Raw genomic sequence first — 26918 nt, forward strand, 5'->3', positions numbered from 1 at the left:
GCTTTTCAAATAAGTAGTGTTGATATGAAAATAATGTCTAACAAAATCTGTCCTTTTGTAACCACAGTTTTGCCTGTTTGTACACATGATGCCAGGATATATTTAAAATTGGCTGTAAATTGACTGAACGAAAGAAACTGAAAAAAAAAACAGACTTCCCCAACTCTAAATTTCTAGTTCAGTCAAAGCACAACAAACAACACTTTTAAGGGAGGTCATATTGGAATCGTTCTTTGTCCGTCTGTTATTATTTTTGCCTGAAATGAATCTCTACCACAAAAGCTTAAGCTAGCCTGATCATGATCTGTTAAAAGATTATTCCAAAGGGATTCGAGCAATGTCTAAGCATCTGTATGCCCAATTCTGTCAGGTCTCACTGGTCAAGTGGTTTATTACTTCCCCTGTCACCTCTATGTGTTGGAGTTCCACTAGGGGCACAAATTTGTTCATGTGTCAAAGCCATCTAACTGTGTTTCAGAAGAAATGTTATTCCACACAATCATGTGCCTGTTTTGTCTTAAATATTCCTCATCCTGTGCCATTAAATAGGCGCGTCTTCAGATTATTGTAGAAAAATCAAAATTAAAAATAAGACACTCATTCCTTAGTAATTAAAATTACAAAATAAAAAAAAAGTGATTCAGTGAGTTCTGGCAAGAATTTATTTGCAAAATCATTCATGTAGTCTTTAAAACATATAGAAAAGCTATATACTGTGTTTCCCACACTGTAAATATTTGATTTCTGTGTTATTTCTAAAGAAATGTTAACTTTATATATAATCATAACCGCCTCCTCAAGGGTTCAAGCTGGGAAAAAAAATAAAAAAAGCCCGCTCGCTCCATGTAAAATCTACCCGCCTCTGAAAAAATCAAAATTGAGAAAAAAAAAATAAAAATAAAATTTCGCTCGCCCGCTCCTATTTTTTTTGAAAATTTTCCGAAGAACTATTAATCAATTTGGTATGGCCTAAATGAATAACCATTTTAAATGACATATAATTTTAATAATGATGTAGTGACGTTCAAATCTTTTAGAAAAACATTGTATTAAGTTAAGCGACTTAGCATTCATGATCAATTTAATTTCATAATAATTAAAAGTGATGATTAAATTTCTTGTTTTATAACATTTCCATTGATCAAAAAATTATTGATATAATTTGTGTTTTAACTTTTAAAAAAGATTAGGTCATGATCTCTCCTATAAGGCCCCCCAAAAAATTTTTTGTTTCCAGTAACATGCTCAAAAAAATTAGGGTAGGTAGGTCGGAAACTTTTTTTGGGGGTGGGGGGGGGGGCGATTTTTTTTTACTAAGGGAGACTTTTTGGAAATTATTTTTGTGTCAAAAAATGATTACAAATAAGGGGTTTATTCCTTTAGAGCACCAGTAAGTTGATTTCTAACATCATTAGCCATGTAGCATAAAAAGTGCAGTTTTGCAACTTTTTATTAAAAAGTTGAAAAAAAAATTCCCCAAGGCCATAAAAACATTTAAGGTCGGGCCAAAAATTTAGGGAAGGTCGGGATACCGGAAACAAACAATTTTTTTTTTTTTACGCCTAATAGTAATGCTATATATTTATTGAATATTTACTAATTAATAAATAGTAAATGGGTGCTGGATTTATTTTTGGGCCCTGAACTGTCTGTTTAAGGTTTTTTTTATCATTAATAGGCTAATAATAACATTATTTTTTACCAAACAAATGTGGTAAATACCTAAATCAAATCACAGTGTCACACTACTAAAAGAACTACATTTTGTATATTATAAAATTTGAAAGGAAATGAGTTAGCAACTTTGTATAGTTTACATAAACCCAATACAGTCAAACTTCCTTAAACTCAATCTTGGATAATTCGTACACCACTCTTCTCTCAAAGTCGTCGTCGGGTTCCGGAAAAATCCTGTATAATGAATCGATCGTGTTCGATAATTTTAGTTTTGAAACAACACAAAATAGTACCCTGAAAGACAACACAAAATAAAACCCTGTATGACAACACAAAAATGGAAATTTACAGCAGAGTTTATGCCAGTTATAAATGAATAACTAGAGCAGCTGCTGCTTTTGAAAACCTAAGCAGAAGCATAAAAGTCATTTACCATATACAGGTTACAAAAAGTTTTGGTTTGTTTTTAGCTCACCTGAGCCAAAGGCTCATGGTGAGCTTTTGTGACCGCTCAATGTCCAGCGTCCGGCGTGCGTCGTCCGTCCGTCAACATTTCCTAAAAAAATCTTCTTCTTGAAAACCACTGGGCAGAATTACACCAAACTTCACAGGAATGATCCTTGGGTGGCCCCCTTTCAAAACTGTTCAAAGAATTGAATTCCATGCAGAACTCTGGTTGCCATGGCAACCGAAAGGAAAAACTTTAAAAATCTTCTTGTCCAAAACTAAATGGCCTAGGGCTTTGATATCTTGTGTGTAGCATCATCTAGTGGTCCTCTACCAAGATTGTTCAAATTATCCCCCTAGGGTCAAATATGGCCCCGCCCCAGGGGTCACAAGTTTAAAATAGACTTAGGAAAAAAAGTTTAAAAATCTTCTTGTCTGAAACCACAACATTTAGACATTTGATTTTTGGTTTGTAGCATTGCCTTATGGTCCTCTACCAAAATTGTTCAAATTGTACCCCTTTGGTGAAAAGAGGCCCTGCCCTGGGGGTCCCAAGTTCTATATAGTCTTATTATAGGAAAAACTTTGAAAATCTTCTTGTACAAAAAAACCACATGGCCTAGGGCTTTGATATTTGGTATGTAGCATCATCTAGTGGTCCTCTACCAACATTGTTCAAATTATCCCCCTAGGGTCAAATATGGCCCCGCCCCGGGGATCACATGGTTTATATAGACTTATATAAGGATTTAACTTTGAAAATCTTCTTGTACAAAACCACATGGCCTAGGGCTTTGATATTTGGTATGTAGCATCATCTAGTGGTCCTCTACCAAGATTTTTCAAATTATCCCCCTAGGGTTAAATATGGCCCTGCCCCGGGGGTCACAAGTTTTACATAGACTTGTATAGGAAAAAAAAGTTTAAAAATCTTCTTGTCTGAAACCACAACACTTAGACCTTTGATATTTGGTTTGTAGCATTGTCTTATGGTCCTCTACCAAAATTATTCAAAGTGTACCCCTGGGGTGAAAAGAGGCCCTGCCCTGGGGGTCCCAAATTTTATATAGACTTATATAGGAAAAAGCTTTAAAAATCTTCTTGTCAGAAACCATACGACCTAGGCTTTTGATATTTGGTATGATGCATTGTCTAGTAGTCCTCTACCAAAATTGTTCAAATTATGCCCCTGTGTTTAAAAACTTAGTTATTATGTGAGTTATATAGGAAAAATACTTAAAAAAAAATCTGATCCTATTTCCAAGACTATTTAATTATAATTACCTGATGACCCCAAGAAATATGATGTCACTTGACTGTGACCTTGACCTACTGACCTGCTTTCTTGTTTTTTAAGATACAGCCTTGAAATTTTGATGACATACACAGTTTTGCACTGAGTGGTGGGGGCATATAGATTTGCTCTTGTCCATGCGTCCGTCCGTAGTTCGTGACGCGTCTAGCTCAAAATGTATTTGATATAAATTGATGAAACATTGCATTAGTCTTTATCATGATATGAACTTGCGCACCTTCTATTTTTCGTATGGCTCCGCCCCCTATTTTTAGAGTTATGGCCCCTGAAATAGTCAGAAATGCACATTTTCACCTGTTGACATGCCTGGCTCAAGAAGTATTTGATACAGATTCATGAAGCCTTGCACGAGTCTTAATCATGATATGAACTTGGGCATGTCCTATTTTTAATCTGGGTCTGTGCCCTATTTCTAGAGTTATGTCCCCTGAAATAGTCAAAAATGCACATTTTCACCTTGTGACACGCCTAACTCAAAAAGTATTTGATATAAATTGATGAAACCTTGCATGAGCCTTTATCATGATATGAACTTTGCGCACCTACTATTTTTCATCTGGGTTCTCCCCTATTTCTAGAGTTACATGTATGGCCCCTGAAATAGTAAAAAATGCACTTTTTCAACTAATTATGTGCCTCACTCAGAAAGTTTTTAATGTAAATTCATGAAACCTTGCTTGAGTCTTTATCATAATGTGACCTTGCACACTTGGCATTCTTCTTGAGAATTTTAGCGTTTATTACAGAGTTACGGCCCTTAAAATAGCCAAAATAGTGGATTTCTTGTTTGTGATGCTCATAGCTTAAAAAGTATATGGTATAGAATAATGAATCCTTTTCATATTTTTTTTGAAGCTATACCCCATTAAGACTGCAAACATTTAAATTATTTCCCCTTATTTGTGACAAATGTTCCAGTGGGGTGGGGGGGGGCACACCCTGTGTCCTACAGACACATTCTAGTTTTTACCATTAATGCAAAAGGAAGATATTAAGATGGTGAATTTTAATTGCAGGAACAATAAAAGTTTACCTGTTTTGTAATTTTCACTACATTCTCTAGCTGTATGATTCATGTGGGGTATATTTTCACTACATACTCTAGACATTATGTATTCACAAGGTGTATATTTTCACTATATTCTCTAGCCGTACGTATTCATGTGGGGTATATTTTCACTACATACCCTAGCCATTATGTATTCACGAGGTGTATATTTTCACTATATTCTCTAGCCGTACGTATTCATGTGGGGTATATTTTCACTACATACTCTAAACATTACGTATTCACAAGGCATATATTTTCACTACATTCTCTAACTGTATGATTCATGTGGGGTATATTTTCACTACATACTCTAGACATTATGTATTCACAAGGTGTATATTTTCACTATATTCTCTAGCCGTACGTATTCATGTGGGGTATATTTTCACTACATACCCTAGCCATTATGTATTCACGAGGTGTATATTTTCACTATATTCTCTAGCCGTACGTATTCATGTGGGGTATATTTTCACTACACACTCTAAACATTACGTATTCACAAGGTGTATATTTTCACTATATTCTCTAGCCGTATGTATTCATGTGGGGTATATTTTCACTACATACTCTAGACATTATGTATTCACAAGGTGTATATTTTCACTATATTCTCTAGCCGTAAGTATTCATGTGGGGTATATTTTCACTACATACTCTAGACATTATGTATTCACAAGGCGTATATTTTCACTACATTCTCTAGCCATACGTATTCATGTGGGCTCTAGACATTATGTATTCACAAGGTGTATATTTTCACTATATTCTCTAGCCGTACATATTCATGTGGGGTATATTTTCACTACTTACCCTAGACATTATGTATTCACGAGGTGTATATTTTCGCTATATTCTCTAGCTGTACGTATTCATGTGGGGTATATTTTCACTAAATACTCTGGCCATTATGGATTCCCGAGGTGTATATTTTCACTATATTCTCTAGCCATACATATACACCAGGGGTATATTTTAACTATATACTGTAGCCATATGTATTCATGTGGGGTATATTTTCACACTATATTCTCTAGCCATAGGTATTCACAAGGGGTATATCTTCACTATATTCTCTAGCCACAGGTATTCAGGAGGGGTATATCTTCACTTTATTCTCTAGCCATACATATTAACAAGGGGTATATTTTCACTATAATCTCTAGCTATATGTATTCACGAGGGGTACATTTTCACACTTTATTCTCTAGCCATACGTATTCATGAGGTGTATATCTTCACTGTATTCTCTAGCCATACGTATTCACGAGGGGTATATTTTCACTATGTTCTCTAGCTATATGTATTCATGAGGGGTATATTCACTACATTCTCTAAACTTTACATATTCACAAGTTGTTAAGTTAGCAGAAGTGATATTATTGTACAACAAATAGACCTGTCTTTCTAAACATATGGCCATACATTGTATTCTTCAATAAGAACCAATCCAAATTTCAACAAGAGCTCGTCGAACACGAAATGCCCCCCTTGATGCATTTAGTAATTGCACAAGGAACAGAAATTATATGCTCACTGTAAACAAAAGTTCTACCATTCTGGTTTAACCTGACCTTGACATTTAACCTATTGACATTAGGCCAAAGCGTTCTTGAGTTATTGCCTGGAAACCATTTTACTGTTCCTGGTCACTGTGACCTTGACATACTGACCTCAAAATCAATAGGGGTCATCTGCTGGTCATTTCCAACCTGCCTATCAACTTTCATGATCCTAGGCCCAAGTGTTCTTGAGTTATCTTCCGGAAACCGTTTTACTATTCAGGGTCACTGTGACCTTGACCTTTGACATACAGACCTCAAAATCAATAGGGGTCATCTGCTGGTCATTACCAACCTCCCTATCAATTTTCATGATCCTAGGCCGAAGTGTTCTTGAGTTATCATCCGGAAACCGTTTTACTGTTCAGGGTCACTGTGACCTTGACCTTTCACATACTGACCTCAAAATCAATAGGGGTCATCTGCTGGTCATGGCCAACCTAACTATCAATTTTCCTGACACTAGGCCAAAGCGTTCTTGAGTTATTGCCTGGAAACCATTTTACTGTTCCTGGTCACTGTGACCTTGACCTTTGACATACTGACCTCAAAATCAATAGGGGTCACCTGCTGGTCATGACCAACCTCCCTATCAACTTTCGTGACCCTAGGCCTAAGCGTTCTTGAGTTATCATCAGGAAACTGTTTTACTGTTCAGGGTCACTGTGACCTTGACCTTTAACATACTGATCACAAAATCAATAGGGGTCATCTGCTGGTCATTACCAACCTCCCTATCAATTTTCATGATCCTAGGCCCAAGTGTTCTTGAGTTATCATCCGGAAACCGTTTTACTGTTCAGGGTCACTGTGACCTTGACCTTTAACATACTGACCTCAAAATCAATAGGGGTCATCTGCTGGTCATTACCAACCTGCCTATCAACTTTCATGATCCTAGGCCCAAGTGTTCTTGAGTTATCATCCGGAAACCGTTTTACTATTCAGGGTCACTGTGACCTTGACCTTTGACATACAGACCTCAAAATTAATAGGGGTCATCTGCTGGTCATTACCAACCTCCCTATCAACTTTCATGATCCTAGGCCCAAGTGTTCTTGAGTTATCATCCGGAAACCGTTTTACTGTTCAGGGTCACTGTGACCTTGACCTTTCACATACTGACCTCAAAATCAATAGGGGTCATCTACTGGTGGTGACCAACCTCCCTATCAACTTTCATGATCCTAGGCCCAAGCGTTCTTGAGTTATCATCCGGAAACGGATAGGTCTACATTCCGACCGACCGACAGACCGACCGACCGACCGACCGACCTACCGACCGACATCTGCAAAACAATATACCCCTCCTTTTTCAAAGGGGGGCATAAATATAGCCACCTTTCAGCCTAATGAATGTATCTGATTTTACAGCAACTTACCCCTGGTCTTGGTAGAGACATGTACACAAGTCTGTCAGTTTTGCCTTGACAAAAATCATTGACTTCTTTCACAAGAATAGATAAATCATTGATCTGCGACTCCCAGGCGTCAGCAAACAGATCCAGGTTCTCCTTGGCTATCTTACTAGCTGGGTACTGGGCTAGAGTTCTTGCCGCATGTAGTATCTGTAAATATAAACAGTATAACCTCTGTTGATGACACCACTGAGAGCATATACCTTTCTCCAATGTCAGACACCCCTGAGAGCATATACCTTTCTCCAATGTCAGACACTCCTGAGAGCATACACCTTTATGCAATGTCAGACACCTCTGAGAGCATATACCTCTCTACAAAGTGAAGACACCCATCAGAGCATATACCTCTCTATAAAGTCAAGACACCCTGACAGCATTTACCTCTCTACAAAATCAGACATCTGTGATAGCATTTACCTCTCTACAAAGTCAAAACACCCCTGAGAGCATATACCTCTCTACAAAACGCCTGAAAGCATATACCTCTCTACAAAGTCAAGACAACCCTGACAGCATTTACCTCTCTACAAAGTCAAGACAACCCTGACAGCATTTACCTCTCTACAAAGTCAGACACCTCTGACAGCATATACCTCTCTGCAAAGTCAGACACCTCTGATAGCATATACCTCTCTACAAAGTCAAGACACCCCTGAGAGCATATACCTCTCTACAGAACACCTGACAGCATATACCTCTCTACAAAGTAAAGACACCTCTGACAGCATATGCCTCTCTACAAAGGCAAGACACCCCTGAGAGCATATACCTCTCTACAAAAGGCCTGACAGCATATACCTCTCCACAAGGTCAAGACACCTCTAAGAGCATATATCTCTACAAAACGCCTGACAGCATATACCTCTCTACAAAGTCAAGACACCTCTGAGAGCAAATACCTCTCTACAAATGCTTGACAGCATATATCTCTCTTCGAAGTCAAGACAGCCAAAGCACCTAATTCTGTTCTAGAAATTTACACCTTCAAAAGAACACAGGACAATTCTATAAAAAAAATTGTTGTGTTTCAAGTAATTTGGCCTCTTCACACTTACGTATTTTATATATAAACAGAAATTACAAAACTGCTTCATTGCTTGATCAACTGATTAAATTACGTGTACTTACCAATGGTCCCATAGACCTCAGTATAATCTCATTGTGCTCAGCTGTGATGACTAGAGGTTCAGTAGTGGCAATATGGCGGAACAGTTTACACACCTATAAATAGAATATATATACATATTAGGGATGGGAACGAATATTCGAATATTCGAAAATCGGTCGAATATTCGAATATGAAAATCAAATTCGAATATTCGTAAATTATTGTGTATTTTTTTTTTTTCAAAAAAGTATCATTGATTTTGCACAATATGAGCATGCTAATTCTACAGAATAAAACCATGTCATGTTTGTTTATCGAATATCAAAAGATGTCCAATTAACAAGAAAACAGCAATGCATAATTGGCAGGGGCCATCGTTACGGATTAACAGTTTGCAACAGGCGTCAATGTGTCAGATGCATGTCAAAAGATGTCCAAATAACAAGAAAATTGCAATGCATTATTACCTGTGGTCATCGCTACGGATTAACAGTTTGTATTAGGCGTAAATGTAATATCTTTTTATCTTTTGTTCATTTTTATTGGCGCCTGTTTTATGTAACAAGTTGTAGAATTTTTTTCGAAAATAATACCAAACTTGTAGATATTGCCGATCTTTTCACAATATTTTGTACGACGTTTCAGACCATCCGCAGAATCGGTTTTCATCCGCAATCGGCCGTATTCACATTAAATTTTGAAGTACTTTATAAGAAAATCAAAAAATAATATATGATTGATGCGTAAGTTCATGTTGAAGGAGGTTTAAGTCTGCCTTACTTGGTTTTTACACGACGATTTTAACACGCCGATTGAAAATTTTCAAAATGGCGGCGGTAATCGTGACAACAGCGCGTCACGTGTTTAAATGGGACGACCTGCTATTTTTAGATAAAATTGTGACGGTCTAAATTATAATCGTCTTGATTTTTTGTATCATTTTGAAGCTAAAACACTGAATTAGTTAAATATGTTCATGATTATACTGACAGAATAGTAAAATAAAACGCTAGGATCGGCGGGTTTTGCTATGTAGGATCGGGTTGCCCGAAGAAACAACATTTTTTGGCCTTATTACGTACGATGATCCACGCTTTAAACCAAAGAAGTATAAAATACACAGAATGGCAACTGGCTGTAATCTCGCGTGAGCTCGTGTCAGGGCGTGATTCGGCGTTATCTTACTAAAAACAAACATCGGCGAGCATGGAGTTACAATTTGTACCTTTAAAACTACATTTAAAATACATGTTAGCTTCTAAAACAAAATTAGTTTAATGTGAAATGGTCTTAAGACACGAAGTACACGTTTTTTTTTGCCATCGAAAGAAGCATGGTCATACGGTGATAATTATTTTACCGATGAATAATTGCTTTCGCATACAAAATGGCGCGTGGAGAAAGCGCCACTTCCGGTAAACGAGATCTCGTTTTTTTGTCACGGGAGGTTGGCGAGATTTGCTCTATATGCCTTTGAAGTTGCCAATCTATTTTTATAGCTCTTTGTTTAAACAAATGAATACGTTGTGTATATGCCAATCACTTAATAAGAATTTAAAGCTTCCATTAAAACAAACCGAATATTCAAATATATTCGAATATGGCAAACCGAATATTCGAATATTGATTTCAGTATTCGTTCCCATGCCTAATACATATGTATGTGTAAAATATGAACTGGGTAAACAGTTTATTCATCTTTAAAGAGAAATCATTTTTCAAAATAACAAGAGGCCTATAAAGTCTGTACAGAAACTCGCCTAGCCATGACCTTTTGACATCAAATATAGTTTGGAGAAGATCCATCACATGGGTCATGAGAAAAAGTTATTTAAAGGTTTATCTATCTCCAGCTATAACTGCCCCTAAAAGGAGCCAAACAGAACCATTTAAACAAAGAAGAGAGGTCCATGCATGGATGCTACTGATCATGTTTGAACAAAATCCATGAAGTAGTTCAAGAAACAAGAGCTGTCTGATGACAGCGCGCTCGACTATTCGAAGAACTGATTGCAGAATGGGGTCAAAATATTTCCACGGATATTCAGACAAAAGAAATAAATAGATGAGACAAACAATGTTCCTGTATTACTTTGATTTCGATAAGTCTTGCACTAAATGGCTATATGATCCAATTTCAAAGTCCAAAAAGGGCCATAATTCAGTCAAAATAGTTATGTACTCTTGCCTACAGATGGAAATCATAATGATAAACAAGTGTTCGAAGTTTAAAAGCCATATGTCAAATAGTTTTGACAAAACATGGACTTGTATGAAAACAGAACCAATTTCAAAGTCCAAAAAGGACCATAATTCAGCCAAAATAGATGACAGAGTTACGTTCTCTTTCCTACAGATAGAGACTATTATACTAAACAAATGATAAAAGTTTCAAAGCCATATGTCAAACACTTTACAAAAAATATGAACTGGTACGAAAAACTTAACCAAGATTTCTAAGTCAAAAAGGGCCATAATTCAGCCAAAATCCTTGATGGAGTTATGTACTCTTGCCTATAATTGGACATGGTGATGGTAAACAGGTGTTGAAAGTTTCAAAGCTTTATCTCAAAAGACTTTGTCAAAATATGAACTGGTACGAAATATTAACCCAGATTTCTAAGTCAAAAAGGGCCATAATTCAGCCAAAATCCTTGATGGAGTTATGTGCTCTTGCCTATGACTGGATATGGTGATGGTTAACAAGTGTTGAAAGTTTCAAAGCTTTATCTCAAAAGACTTTGTCTAAATATGAACTGGTACGAAAAACTTAACCAAGATTTCTAAGTCGAAAGGGGCCATAATTCAGCCAAAATCCCTGATGGAGTTATGTTCTCTTGCCTATAACTGGCCATGGTGATGGTAAACAAGTGTTGAAAGTTTCAAAGCTTTATCTTTAAAGACTTTGTCAAAATATGAACTGGTACGAAAAACTTAACCATGATTTCTAAGTCAAAAGGGGCCATAATTCAGCCAAAATCCTTGATGGAGTTATGTGCTCTTGCCTATAACTGGCCATGATGATGGTAAACAAGTGTTGAAAGTTTCAAAGCTTTATCTCAAAAGACTTTGACAAAATGTGGACTGGTACGAAAAACTTAACCAAGGTGTGACGCCGACGCCGACGCCGACACCGACGCCGTTGTGAGTAGGATAGCTCTACTTATTCTTCGAATAGTCGAGCTAAAAAGAGTTGTTTAAAAGTTTTGTTTTACTTTTAGCTCTCTAAATATGGAGTACAAATGCATGGTTTTAATAAAGTTCAGTTATAACTAAAAGGCTGTATGAAACAAGTTTACTTCGTTTATTAGAAAACTAAAATTCCTTCACATCAACTGGCCAGTATTGGAATGTTTATCCGTAAACTGTTAATAAATAATTCAAACCTCTTCAAGCTGATCTATATGCTCCTCAAACTTGACAGAAAGCTCATCGACAGACCCCACCTCCCCGGCAATACCAGCAGTTTGTAGATTTCTCAGCAGAACATGATCTTCATTACATTTAAACAACTCAGATGCCTGATCCATTGCCGTGTCTTGCAGCTGCAATGTTATAAAAGACAGATGAAAGGGAGATAACAATGTAATGTTAACCAAAACTAGGCAAAAGAGAGATAAAAGACTTAGCCCTTACCAGTGTTCATGGCTTCCTTACCAGTACTCACTCCACAGTTCTCTGACTACTTCTTCACAAGAATCAGAGTTGGAGGACAAACAGCCTTTGAGGACATAAGATAATGCTTCATCAAGGATCTGAATGTGCCAACTCCTAATTGGAAAACTTTTTCTATACCTATTTAGCTATCCAGGCTGGAATGTATTAATTTCAGGTCAAGGCACAGTATACATTCCCTGTCATGATTCCAGGTCCAGGCACTGTTTGGATTCCTGGTCCAGGTACTGCATACATCCCAGGTCCAGGCACTGTATGGATTCTTGATCCAGGTACTGCATACATCCCAGGTCCTGGCACTGTATGGATTCTTGATCCAGGTACTGCATACATCCCAGGTCCAGGCACTGTATGGATTTCCATTTCAGGAACTGTATTGATTTCTGGTCCAGGCACTTACAGATCCCTTGTTCAAGCATAACGATTGAATAAATTCAAAATACAGGCACTGTACAGATCCCTTGTCCAGACACTGTATGGATTCCCAGTCCAGGAAGTGTATATAATTTTCAGGTCCACGCACTGCATAGATCCCGGGTCCAGGCACTTCACTGATTCCTGGTCTAGGTACTGTATAGATCCCAGGTCACATAAATTGCAATATATACAACATGGCTGTTGAAAACAACCCACAAAGCCATTACATGTAAAATTCAAAATGGGAAAAATTAAATCAAATTCATTAAATATGAATAACGAAAGTACCTGTTTCTTCAGAGACTTGGATACTTCTAAAGTTTTCAGGATACAAGTTTCAAGCTCCTGTGTGGCTATTGAATCTTTATGCATCTGTTAAATAAACAAAACAGAAAACTATTCAATGTATCACTGAAAATTTTCGAAAATGGAAAATAATGTAATTTTCAGTTCATTGTTGTGTACATTACTGAAATGCCTCCATTTTGTCACCTCAATTTAAAACATGGTTAACTTTAATGACATATTGATGCACTTAGCAGCTTTTTGCACGGAGGTGACAACATGCATAGTTACACCTCTTGGAGGTTAAAAGATTCTTTATCTTAGGTTAGCAACACTTTCCATAAATTTTTGGATACTGTTTCAGATTGTAATGCTTTCATCTGGACTGTAAATGATAAGAAAAACAAGAAACGCAGCAATGCCACGAAACCAGGTTTTCAACACTTTTCATAAGAACAAAAATGTATACTGAATCACAGTGCACCACTTTAAAGCACAACCCTAACCCTAACCTAACCCTAACTTTAAAGCACAACCCTAACCCTAACCCTAACCTTAACCCTATTTTTAGTAACAATGACCTTGACCTTGATCCCAGAAACCCCAAAATCAATCCCAAGCTACAACAAAAGAATAAACAAGAGGGCCATGATGGCCCTATATCGCTCACCTGTTATCATTGCACTTGAGGACAAGAAGGTCCTCAGAAAAAATATCTAAGTCCAAAGGACAGTAACAACAAAGGGAAGAAATTTAACCAAAAAGAAGAAAAAAATTCTTACAAGGTACAGATATGTCAAAATACACCTACAAATTGGAGGTACCATCCATGTTGTACCACAGGAAAGTGGTCTTGGTTTTTCCCTACGGCCAATAATAAAAAAGTTACTAAACATAAGCTATTTATAGTAATGTAAAAGGGAAGTAATTAAAAAAAAAATTATTTTAAGTGAAGAAAAGAAGGATCTGCCAAATAAATCTGTTGACATAAATGAAATTTCAGATCAGTATCTTCATTAGTTACGGAGATATACCCATTTTAATTTGAAATAAAGGGAGGTAATCTGACATAAAATCAGTCCATAGTTATCTACCCTGATTGGCTCAGTCCGACAAATGACAATAATGAAATTTCAAATAAGTACTATAAGTACTTACTGATATAAATCCATTTTGATTACAATCAGGGGAGGTAATCAGATATAAAATAACTCTGAACCTACGCTTGGATCTGATTTGTCATGGAATCCAAGAATTATTGTTGTTAAGTTATTTTGGAAGTTTGTATCAAATAAAACCATAAATGAAGTCTCTATATGGCTGCAAAAGCCAAAATAGCCAATTTTGGACCTTTAAGGGGCCATAACTCTGGAACCCATGAAGAAATCTGGCCAGTTGAAGAAAGGAACCAAGATCTTGTGGTGATACAAGTTGTGTGCAAGTCTGGTTAAAATCGAATCATAAATGAAGCTGCTATTGTGCAGACAAGGTCAAAATAGCTAATTTTGGCCCTTTCAGGGGCCATAACTCTGGAACCCATAACGGGATCTGGCCAGTTCAAGAAAGGAACCGAGATCTTATGGTGATACAAGTTGTGTGCCAGTTTGGTAAAAATCAAATCATAAATAAAGCTGCTACTGTGCAGACAAGGTCAAAATAGCTAATTTTGGCCCTTTCAGGGGCCATAACTCTGGAACCCATAAAGGACTCTGGCAAGTTCAAGAAAGAAACCAAGAACTTATGGTGATACAAGTTGTATGCCAGTTTGGTTAAAATCAAATCATAAATGAAGCTGCTATTGTGCAGACAAGGTCAAAATAGCTAATTTTGGCCCTTTCAGGGGCCATTACTCTGGAACCCATAATGGAATCTGGCCAGTTCAATAAAGGAACCAAGATCTTATGGTGATACAAGTTGTGTGCCAGTTTGGTAAAAATCAAATCATAAATAAAGCTGCTACTGTGCAGACAAGGTCAAAATAGCTAATTTTGGCCCTTTCAGGGGCCATAACTCTGGAACCCATAATGGAATCTGGCCAGTTCAAGAAAGGAACCGAGATCTTATGGTGATACAAGTTGTGTGCAAGTTTGGTAAAAATCAAATCATAAATAAAGCTGCTACTGTGCAGACAAGGTCAAAATAGCTAATTTTGGCCCTTTCAGGGGCCATAACTCTGGAACCCATAATGGGATCTGGCCAGTTCAAGAAAGGAACCAAGATCTTATGGTGATACAAGTTGTGTGCAAGTTTGGTTAAAATAAAATCATAAATGAAACCTCTATCGTGCAGACAAGAAATTGTGGACGGACGACGGACGGACGACGGACGAAGGGCGATCACAAAAGCTCACCCTGTCACTATGTGACAGGTGAGCTAAAAAGTATACTGAATCACAGTGCACCACTTTAAAGCACAACCCTAACCCTAACCCAAACCTAACCCTAACCCTATTTTTAGTAACAATGACCTTGACCTTGATCCCATAAACCCCAAAATCAATCCCAAGCTACAACTTTATATAAATTTTCTATACACCAAGTTTCATCATGATAGCTCATTCCTAAGTTAAGTTACTGACCGGAAACCCTTTTTCTATTTTAAGTAACAGTGACCTTGACCTTGACCCCAGAAACCCCAAAATCAATCCCAGCCTTTGTCTTGATATAAGCTAAATACATACCAAGTTTTATTCAAATATCTTTACCAAAACAAAAGTTATTGACCGGAAACACCAGTTTGACACCGCCGCCCGCCCATCCGCCCGCCCGACCAACGACATACCCCCATCTAATAACTCGGAATTACACCGACTATTTTTAGATCTGACGAGGGTTTACCAAAAGATGAAAAGAATGATAAAACTATATGAAGAGAGTTGAATCAACTCACTTGGCTATCAAGTTATGTAAAGCTTGATCATTTCAGAGGTAACTAGAGCTATCACTTAAGGTGATGAATGTACCCCCCACATGCACTGACACAGTACATTGCAATTTGACGCACACAAGATTGCATTATTATGTGAACTGTATGTATATAGACTGTATGTATACAGTATAGTAACAACAAGAGCTGTCTCCATAGGATGACACATGCCCCCGATGGCACTTTAAATGAATAGTTATGGCCGACGTTAGAGTTTAGGACCTTTGACCTACGGAGCTGGGTCTTGCGCGCGACACGTCGTCTTACTGTGTCACACATTCATGCATAGTTATTTTAAAATCCATGCATGAATGACAAAAATATGGACCGGACACGCCCATCAATGCACTATCATGAAAAATGACCTTTAACGTCTAAGTGTGACCTTGACCTTTGAGCTACGGGCCTGGGTCTTGCACGCGACACGTCGTCTTACTGTGGTACACATTCATGCCAAGTTATTTGAAAATCCATCCATCGATGACAAAGATATGGACCGGACACGCCCATCAATGCACTATCCCTTAATGTCTAAGTGTGACCTTGACATTTGAGGTACGGACCTGGGTCTTGCGCGTGACATGTCGTCTTACTGTGGTACACATTCATGCCAAGTTATTTGAAAATCCATCCATCGATGACAAAGATATTGACCTGACACGCCCATCAATGCACTATCCCTTAATGTCTAAGTGTGACCTTGGCCTTTGAGGTACGGACCTGGGTCTTGTGCGTGACACGTCGTCTTACTGTGGTACACATTCATGCCAAGTTATTTGAAAATCCATCGATGACAAAGATATGGACCGGACACGCCCATCAATGCACTATCCCTTAATGTCTAAGTGTGACCTTGACCTTTGAGCTACGGACCTGGGTCTTGCGTGTGACACTTCGTCTTACTGTGGTACACATTCATGCCAAGTTATTTGAAAATCCATCCATCGATGACAAAGATATGGACCGGACACGAAAAATGCGGACAGACCGACAGACAGTTCAAAAACTATATGCCTCCCTTCGGGGGCATAAAAAACAAAGTCCCATAACTATGCAGAATATTTATCTAAAAGAATGTAACATGCACCATGCACAACTAGAGTTAGTACTGATCACTTGTGTGAAGTTTCATTAAATTGTGTGCAATGGTTCGGAAGATTAGGCGCGCACAAGATTGCATATGCAGACTGTATGTACATAGCATGTTAACAAGAAACAAAGTCCCGTAACTCTGCAATTTTTGTTGTTGAAAGAACCTAACATGCCTTATGCATAACTACTGTTGTTACTGATAACTTGTGTGGAGTTTCATTAAATTGTGTCAAGGGGATGAGGAGAGATGGTGTGCACAAGATTGTGTCTATGTATACAGTAAAGTAACAAAAAACAAAGTCCCGTAACTCTGCAATTTTTTTTCTGAAAGAACCTAACATGCCCCATGCACAACTACTGTTGTTACTGATCACTTGTGTGAAGTTTCATTAAATTGTGTCAACGGGATGAGGAGAGATGGTGCGCACAAGATTGTGTCTATGTATATAGTCTAGTAACAAAAAACAAAGTCCCGTAACTCTGCAATTTTTTTTCTGAAAGAACCTAACATGCCCAATGCAAAACTACTGTTGTTACTGATCACTTGTGTGAAGTTTCATAAAATTTTGTCAAGGGGATGTGGAGAGATGGTGTGCACAAGATTGTGTCTACGGACAGACGCACAGACAGACAACCTGAAACCAGTATACCCCCCTTACAACTTTGTTGTTGGGGGGTACAATAACACTTAGTAGGCTACGATTATTTACATGTTTGAGAACTGTTAGTCCTATGACTTATGTGCATTTTACCATACATTACCCAGGGACTGTGTGTACTATTGTGACTTTAGAAATTATGCTAGTCTATCAATCACAGTTTTTGTTTCATTTTTTTGTTTTTTGTTTTTGTGGTGGGGGGGTTGGGGGAGAGGGGGTGGTTAAAGTTGCACAATCATAGGTCATATGGTGACTTTCCAGCTTTGACAGTGGAGGAAGACAACAGGTGCCCCTCCATGCATTACTTCATTATGGGCAGGGACCTGGGTAGAAGCCAGCTGGATGGCTTCCTCACAAGAATTCAATGCCCCGAGCGAACCTCGAACCCACATCGGTGGGAGGCAAGTTACCAATCACAGTTACAGACATCCCAACTTTTTCTGAATGCCAAGTGGGAGATTCTGCATTTCAAAGTGGGAGATTGAGGTGTTCAAGTGGGAGGTTTAATGCTGCGGTATTTACGTTCATGGTATTACCTAACGGAAGCTTTTTATACAAACATAATTATGTACTTAATTTAAACACATGTAATGTGTACAAAATATCTTAAGCACTGCTAACAAAAAAATAATAAACTACATGCAATGCAGCAGCTAATAATAATACTTATTTATTTGCACTGGTAATATCACTTGTCATTACTCTTCACATGTTCATGCATTTATTCAAGTCCTGAAATGTTAAAATCTAATTCAAAGTTCTCTTTGTTCCTTCTATGCATAATTTAATACTTACTGCACTTTAAGCACTACTGTATGTCTAAACCCAAAACTCCACTGAGAATTAAACCTGCACTGACGATTCTTTGAGGGGAACCCGAGTCGGGCCTTGGTGAATTTTTACATTTTTGGCATGACTAACAATGCAACTGTTAGAACCGTAGGAACGAAAAAATATATAGAGAGTTAAACATAATACAAGTTTTGGCAAATGAAACTCTGGATATTCAAAATTGTATGTCCGGACACTGTTACCCTTTTGTAAACACACTGCCCATATTTCCAATTCAAAGGGTGTGTTTGACAAATTATGATGATGCAAAGACAGTTTAACATTATTTAACAGTATCTGATATTAAGATTTACCTTGACATTTCCTCTTACTAAAATTATTTAAGAGAAATTTTTATCAAAATCGGCACAGCGGTGATTTACTTTCGATTTCAAAAACTTACAGAAAAAGGTAAAGCCATTATATTTTCTGATCTTAATTTGATTGTAATTGATTTTTATTGATAGAAATTAAATACCTGTTTCAGTTGTGACACATTAATCAACACCTGGCTTTGTTATATCATGCAATAAACAACAATCAATAGAGGTAAATAGGTGTGAAAATATCCGAAAACTGTTGTTTACAGATTCGTTATCAGCAAGGATTAATTAATGCAATGAGTAGATCTTTTTTTCCTATGTTTGATTTCTTTTTAAATCAGGAGATTTGGACTTCTTATCGGGGTGATCGGGTTTTACATCCAGAATCGGGAGAAACCCGACGGGATCGGGAGAGTTGGGATGTCTGCAGTTAGCGGATGATTTAGTTGTTTCAGAAATACCTAGTTTCAGATGTATGCAACATTGGATCAATAAAAAATAATATGAAAAACTGAAAATATATATATATACAGGATCAGGAATACATCTGTATATATTCATGGCTGAATTACAATACATCTCTATCATTTCTTAAATCTGCAAGTTATTTTGGGATACTAAACAACTAATATTAAATAAAATAGTATGTTACAGGACAAAACGAACATTTCTCTCTGTTTAGTAAACTGAAGTGTCGCTGACACAATAAGAACTTTGTGTATGGTCCTGCAACACCTTCAAATACCAAAGTATGCAACTAAAACTTAACCCAAAGGTATTTTGATTTGTGTCTTATAAATGCCTTAATGGGTACAATGCACCAACTAAGAAAACAATATTGCAAGCCTATTTTCAGTAGTCTAGGAAGGCCACCAACACCAGTGGAATTGGGAAAATATTCTCAGAAATCTGTCTTGAGAAAAATCCTAAGTTACCAAAATCTATATAACAATGTTTTTTGTGTGCAAGTTGTGCAATGTTCCAGCAGCAGAATTAGTGTATATTTCTCAATACAAATATTATAGTAACCTACAACTACGACAGACCTGTAAGACTCCTGTTTTTATTAGAACATGTACAGCCTGCTGTAAATATTCCGTAACTTCCATAATTTTCTCTCTATGATCATGTGACGTGTAGGCAGAGTCGGTAAAATCTTGCGTGGTTTCTATGACAACATCCAAGGCACTACGTAGTTTATCAGCAAAGTAGTTATTTATATGAGTGACTCGGACCATCTCCACCTGATCCTGAAATTCAAAAATAATTTTCTTTCATTGTTACACCTCATTTGCTTATTTCCCTATTTGCTTATTGTGGTAGAATCCAGTTCACAAAACAGTATATTGACTGGATACTTCGCAAACTTTTCAACAGAGCTTGCTTTTACCAAATAACAGATGCTGATATAAAGCGACTTTTTTGGCTTTCCTGGTTCCATTAACCCATGAAATTAAGTCGGAACCCATGAAATTAAGTCAGAAGGGGACTTAATTTCATGGGTTAATGCAACCAGGAATGTCTAAAAATTAATCCCCCACCCGCTGAATGTCACAGTATCTGAATATATCAAAACATACCAACCTCAAAATCTTTTATAGCTTTATTTGCACTTTGTCCCGACCCTCCTAACACAATTCCTGAATCACCATTCGCTGCAGTAGGTGAAACGCTGCCATTAGTCACAGAATGGTATCCGGTATCTGTGGCAACATTTTGTATGAGGTGTAGAGCTTGACGCATCTGAACAAATAGTCCATGACGGTTTTGTCTTGCTGAGTAACATTCAGGATGTCTGAGGCAGGTCTGAAACAAGAAGCTGCATTCAATAAACGCTTGATGCCCCTGGTGGCATCCTTGTCAATACAAAGCAACCTAAGTCCAAAACGAGGTTAAGGTCAAGGTGAAACTGAGGTCAGGTGATGTTTGAAGATGAGGAATGGTCACACTGGTTACATCTGCATTAGTATCAAGTCATTCTAGTAAGGGGTATTGACGCTAGAGGAAACAGTCCCATTTGGTTAACCAAGAGATGGCCCATACAAAGCAACCTAAGTCCAAAACGAGGTCAAGGTCAAACTGAGGTCAGATGATGTTTGAAGATGAGGAATGGTCACAGGTTACATCTGCATTAGTATCAAGTCATTCTAGTAAGGTCATTCTAGTAAGGGGTATTGATGCTAGACGAAAAGGTCCCATTTGGTTAACCTCATACGGACGGACGAACGGACAGGACAATCACTATATGCCTCCCCCATCAGTAGATGCCGGGGGCATAAAAACAAGATTCCAGGATAACCCTTACTCAGCTAAATTTCTATAATGAACTTGTCCATCATTCAATTTGGACAGTACCATTAACTGTTACAGGGATGCTTGCCAAAAACATTCTGACTGAAAGGCAAACAGTGCAGATCATGATCAGACTGCATGGATGTGCAGGCTGATCATGATCAACACTGGTCGCAAAAGCAGAATCAATGGTGTCCAGCATGATAAGGGTTAAAGGTCAATGCAAAAGTTTACAATTAATGTCAAAAGTCAAGGCTATCTCAATTAATTGCTACCAGCACAAACTACAAAACTATGTGTTTTTTTTTCAGAGTGGCAATATTAATAGCAATTCGCTTTTGCAGAAGAAGACTCTTTATTCAGAGAAGTTTATTCTACTCGATTTGGAGAAGCATCAATCTATTCTAAGAAGCTTTACTTTATCTAGAAAACTTTCATGCTGTACGCAGAAACTCAATTCTTTTTAGAGAAATTTACCGTAATCATATTTAGATAAACTGCGTCCAATTTAGAGAAGCTCTTTTCTCTTCAAAGAAATTTCATTCTATTCCCTTTAAAAGAACCGTTTCTCAATTCCAGTATACAATATTCTACCTTTTCTCTATTCAAATACATCATAATCCACTCAAAAAGTCTTTATTCTTTTCAGCAGAGAAGGTATTCAATCCTACATATTAAAAGACCCTTTTCTCTAGTCATAGGATCTTTGTTATATTTCATAAAGTATAATAAAATTAGTTCACTTGGAGAAATATTTATCACTTAAAATCCTAAAACATACACACGTTTTATTATTACACATTCTACTCACTTTACATGAAGGCAGTAACATCATAGTGGATTTCTCTAACACAGCTCTGGCAGAAGCCATCTGGGCTTTCTGTTTATCACTCTTCAGGTCCTGTAAAATATTAACCCTTACCCTGCTAAATTTCTATAATGAACTTGTCCATCTTTCAATTTGGACAGTACCATTAATTGTTAAAAGGAGTGCTTATCAATCAAAAAAGATGCTGACTGAATGGCGAACAGGGCAGATCTTGATCAGACTGCACAGATGTGCAGGCTGATCATGAACTACACTGGTCGCAAAGGCAGAATCAATCGTGTTCAGCATGGTAAGGGTGAAAGACATGAAATAAAACTGAAATACTGCATGCTTGATGGATCGGTGCCTTAAGCACCCAGGCTCTTGCATCTCAAGTCATGCTGTTCCTGACTGTTTCCCCTGTATTGTCTATGCTTGAATTACCCATAATTAGGTGGTTTTTTTGGGGTGGGGAGCTTTCCTGTGCCTTGTGTTCAATTCTTCTATTCCTGTATTTCATTTTGTAAACACAAAATATTTCTAACATGACTAAGATTCCAAAATGTGGCAAGTTTAGTTATAAAATTTGTAGAAATTTCTTTCCAGTAGTAGTAAAAATATTATGATAACTATGTCTCATTTATCTAAACATCTTACTTCATCTTAACTACAGGTTTGTAACTTCTTTAAGTTAAATGAAGGAGGAAATGGAAAATAAAAAGCAGCACTATGAAAACCTTCGTTCTAGTCAATAAAATAAAATGGACATTTTTCCTTTTTTTCTAATTTTGATTCATAGCAACAGAAAATGCAGATTTGGGCACGTCAGCTATGTGAAATGATTTGTCTGAAGAGGTCAAAACCAGGCAACAGTAAGTATGGCCGTGCCTAATGATACCCTTGCCCTGTAGTAGATAATAAATCACTAAATGCATCAAAGTAGGACTGAGGATGAAAATAAAAAAATCATTTTTATTTTGCTTTTCCGGGGGAACTCATAATCAAGAAAATAAAAAGAAACTCTCGCCTTACTAGTAAAACAACATTGCAAGGTAACATGTGACATAACCAACAGTTTGATATATTTCAAGTGTTGACACCAACCTTATTATAAGACAAATACATATACAGAAAATTTAACAACTACCCCGATTTATACATTTCAGAATTTTTAACCACCTGTTATAAAACAATAGGACAGGGCTTAACAATTACGCTTACATTTTGCCTATCTCCAGTAAGATGGGCTAGTTCCACCATATTGTTTCCAAACTTGCTGAAAGCCTGAACAAAATCTGTGAAACTGTCTACACTTTCTAGTTCTGTTAGACTGCATAATACCTGGAAGTAAACATTTGAGCCACACCATGAGAAAACCAACATAGTGCATTTGCGACCAGCATGGATCCACACCAGCCTGCGCATCTGCGCACTCTGGTCAGGATCCATGCTGTTCGCTAACGGTTTCTCTAATTGCAATAGGCTTAAAATGCGAACAGCATGGATCCTGACCAGAGTGCGCGGATGTGAAGGCTGGTCTGGATCCATGCTGGTCGCAAATGCACTATGTTGGTTTTCTCATGGTGAGCTCATTTGTGTCTCAGTTACTGAAATCTTGTGCAAAACCTGTAAAACTGTCTACAGCTTTAAAGGGACTAACAAAAATCACAACTTGGCTTTTATTGTTTATGGATTCTTATAAAACCTTAAGGATACCTTACTTAACATTAAAAGCAACATTTCCAAAAAAATACCAAAAACATTTCCGCATATTCCTCACTTGACGACGAAAGCATGGCTTTCAGACTTGCTTTTGTTACTTGAAATGAATAAAAAGTATGTTACCTTATCTTTAGATGCAATCAGCTGTTTGATTATCACTTTGTCTGCTATCAGTAACACTTTGGTAATGGCTGACAGCAATTTCCGTGCTGCACGCACCATGTGATTCTTCTCTGTGAACGGTTTCAACGACCCATCATTCACAGCATAGTTATGCATTGTCAACTGTTTAATTGCATTCCCTGTCGAAAAATAAAACAACATTATGTGTGCTTGGATAGTGCTAGGAGCAGCTCCTTGTTGGTAAAAGCCCAGGCTGAAGTTCAGATTCGGTGTTTGTTTGAATGTGTCAATATACCAATACATCAGTTAACTATGATGAAATGCTTCAAGTTAACAGTGTACAGACTTATGCCCTATGTAACATTACATTAAAGTACATCTCTCTCTCATCAGCATCACAATTCAAATTGATAACAAAAGTTGTGATCATCTTTCGTTATAATCTGTTTAAGAATTATCGGCAATTAGGATGACACCTCATGTCAGTTTTCTTGTTCAGTTTAATACTAGTTAATAAATTTTTGTTTGAAGCGGTAAACCACTCTTATCCATCACAGAATGTAATGGCAATGATGAATCTCAGTTTTTTGGCCCAGACAGTTTTTTTATTGCACAGAGAGTAGTTTCCCTTTACTAGAATGGCGAAAATCATAAAAAAATTGTTATGAAGTTGGAAAATTATCTCAACTTGTGTATAATATGCATCCACAATTCAGAGATGTTTCCAGGGCAGAAAAACTGCACATTATACATTACGATTAGTGTTTACGGCAGGTTTGATGAATAGGAAGTATTACGTTAAGTTTCAGTCTAATACATTGTATGCAATAGTTACTGAGATACAATCTTGCATATAAAACTTCAACGAAGGCGTGGCATTAAAGCAGACACATGAACAGATCTCTATTCTTTAACATGCAAGATTGAAATATCTTTTACTTTTGGACACAAAATCTTAATACATTTTCAGTTAATGAACAGTTCAATGAATATCATGTTCATTGACCATGAAAGATCTTACACTAAAACAAACAAATACTCTAAATTTTAAACAGATGAGACATTAATTTTTTACCAGCCTGTCTTGCTTCCAAGCAAGTCTCACACATCTCGCTGCGTAACTCTGGATGTTCATCTCCTATAGATTCCCCGACAGATACAAATCTGTCGACAGCAAAACTCACTGCCTCACCGACTTTAGCTAATGCCTTTGCTGTCCGCTCTGTAATTTTTGTTCTTTCTTTATGATTGACTAGAGTAGTGATCTGAAATAAAAAATAAAAGTTTAAATTTTACAACATTTAAAACATAAAATGGAAGCCTGTGATTAGCCATTTTACAGGAAGCCCAGTCTATGTCTCTTGATAACATTTTCACTAACTGAAAAACCTAATGTAGGTAATATGCATGAAATATGGAACCAGTCTTACAACTCCAGCATTTGACTGGTTGAATTTGTCCTAAATCTTGAATTTGACCAATGGTAAGGTTGTTCTCTTTCACTAAGCTGAGGAACCAGTTTCAGAATGCTACACAGCCATTAGTCAGATTTAAGAATCTTAGCTTCATATCAGCCAATACAATGTTGAAGTTTGCAAAACTGTCTCCTTCCACAGTTTTATACCGAAATTGGGCCATTATTAAAAACAAGAGCTGTCTCCATAGGATGACACATGTCCCCGATGGCACTTTGAATGAATATATAGTTATGGCCGATGTTAGAGTTTAGGACCTTTGACCTACGAAACTGGGTCTTGCGCATGACACGTCGTCTTACTGTGTCACACATTCATGCGTAGTTATTTTAAAATCCATGCATGAATGACAAAGATATGGACCAGACACACCCATCAATGCACTATCATGAAAAATGACCTTTAACGTCTAAGTGTGACCTTGACCTTTGAGCTACGGACCTGGGTCTTGCGTGCGACACGTCGTCTTACTGTGGTACATATTCATGCCAAGTTATTTGAACATCCATCCATGGATGACAAAGATATGGACCAGACACGCCCATCAATGCACTATCTTTTAACGTCTAAGTGTGTCCTTGACCTTTGAGCTACAGACCTGGGTCTTGCGCGCGACAAGTCGTCTTACTGTGGTACACATTCATGCCAAGTTATTTGAAAATCCATCCATCGATGACAAAGATATGGACAGGACACGCCCATCAATGCACTATCCTTTAATGTCTAAGTGTGACCTTGACCTTTGAGCTACGGACCTGGGTCTTGCGCGCGACACGTCGTCTTACTGTGGTACACATTCACGCCAAGTTATTTGAAAATCCATCCATCGATGACAAAGATATGGACCGGACACGCCCATCAATGCACTATCCTTTAATGTCTCAGTGTGACCTTGACCTTTGAGCTACGGACCTGGGTCTTGCGCGAGACACGTCGTCTTACTGTGGTACACATTCATGCCAAGTTATTTGAAAATCCATCCATCGATGACAAAGATATGGACCGGACACGAAAATTGCGGACAGACTGACAGACGGACAGACGGTTCAAAAACTATATGCCTCCCTTCGGGGGCATAAAAAATCTCAGACTCATTTATCGGATTGGTAGAAGATAAGGGGTTGCATAATATATACCCTAGCGTGATATATTCGAGTGAATCGAGTGTTTACGGTATTTTCTTATGCATCCTAGGAAATGAAAATCCATGTATTACATTAATACATCACAGTCAAATAACTGACTACCGGTATATTTAATTTCACTCAATTTTTGCTTAGTAAAAAGAATTACAAAGACTTACATAAGATACATGTGGAAGGGGACTATTCCCTCATGGTCACCTAATGCCAAACTAAGTATTATAATAGTTTGTTCAACTTAATAGGCTTCCCTATTAAAATGTTTAAATAAGTCTGTCTGATTTGAATATGTTTGTGTGAGGTCGTACAAACAAATGAAACCTAGAATCAGTCTGTGTACTGATGAATTCATTTATTCGAGTTATGTATATCCCAGACAATGCTAGACGTATTGAACAAATTAATTTAGCAGAATATCTACAAAACTCTCCTCCCTGCGGGAGAGTATTGCTAAATTTTCTCCCATATTTATTTGTATAGTGCATGAGTTACAATATTATAATGTTTGGGATAAAATCCAATTATCCACTTCACTGTTTCCAGTAATCATTGATTCCGTCTGTCCTCG

The 26918-nt window shown here is 37.4% G+C and overlaps 1 protein-coding gene across 1 annotated transcript in view; it reads right to left on the minus strand.

Moving 5' to 3' along the window:
• LOC123546948 (catenin alpha-2-like) overlaps window positions 1–26816 on the minus strand; it is a 28898-nt gene extending 2082 nt beyond the window's left edge. The window contains exons 1-11 of the mRNA XM_053529742.1: window positions 26772–26816; window positions 24809–24998; window positions 23734–23912; window positions 23110–23229; window positions 21892–21981; window positions 20373–20594; window positions 19835–20038; window positions 12962–13045; window positions 11968–12126; window positions 8602–8694; window positions 7435–7620 (exon numbers count right to left, since the gene is read on the minus strand). Of these exons, the coding sequence (XP_053385717.1) occupies window positions 7435–7620; window positions 8602–8694; window positions 11968–12126; window positions 12962–13045; window positions 19835–20038; window positions 20373–20594; window positions 21892–21981; window positions 23110–23229; window positions 23734–23912; window positions 24809–24998; window positions 26772–26816 (1572 nt within the window). The remainder of the gene's footprint in view (window positions 1–7434; window positions 7621–8601; window positions 8695–11967; window positions 12127–12961; window positions 13046–19834; window positions 20039–20372; window positions 20595–21891; window positions 21982–23109; window positions 23230–23733; window positions 23913–24808; window positions 24999–26771) is intronic.
• Between the last annotated feature and the right edge of the window lie 102 nt (window positions 26817–26918).

This window comes from Mercenaria mercenaria, chromosome 18, assembly GCF_021730395.1.
Source record: "Mercenaria mercenaria strain notata chromosome 18, MADL_Memer_1, whole genome shotgun sequence".
NCBI classification, from domain to species: domain Eukaryota; kingdom Metazoa; phylum Mollusca; class Bivalvia; order Venerida; family Veneridae; genus Mercenaria; species Mercenaria mercenaria.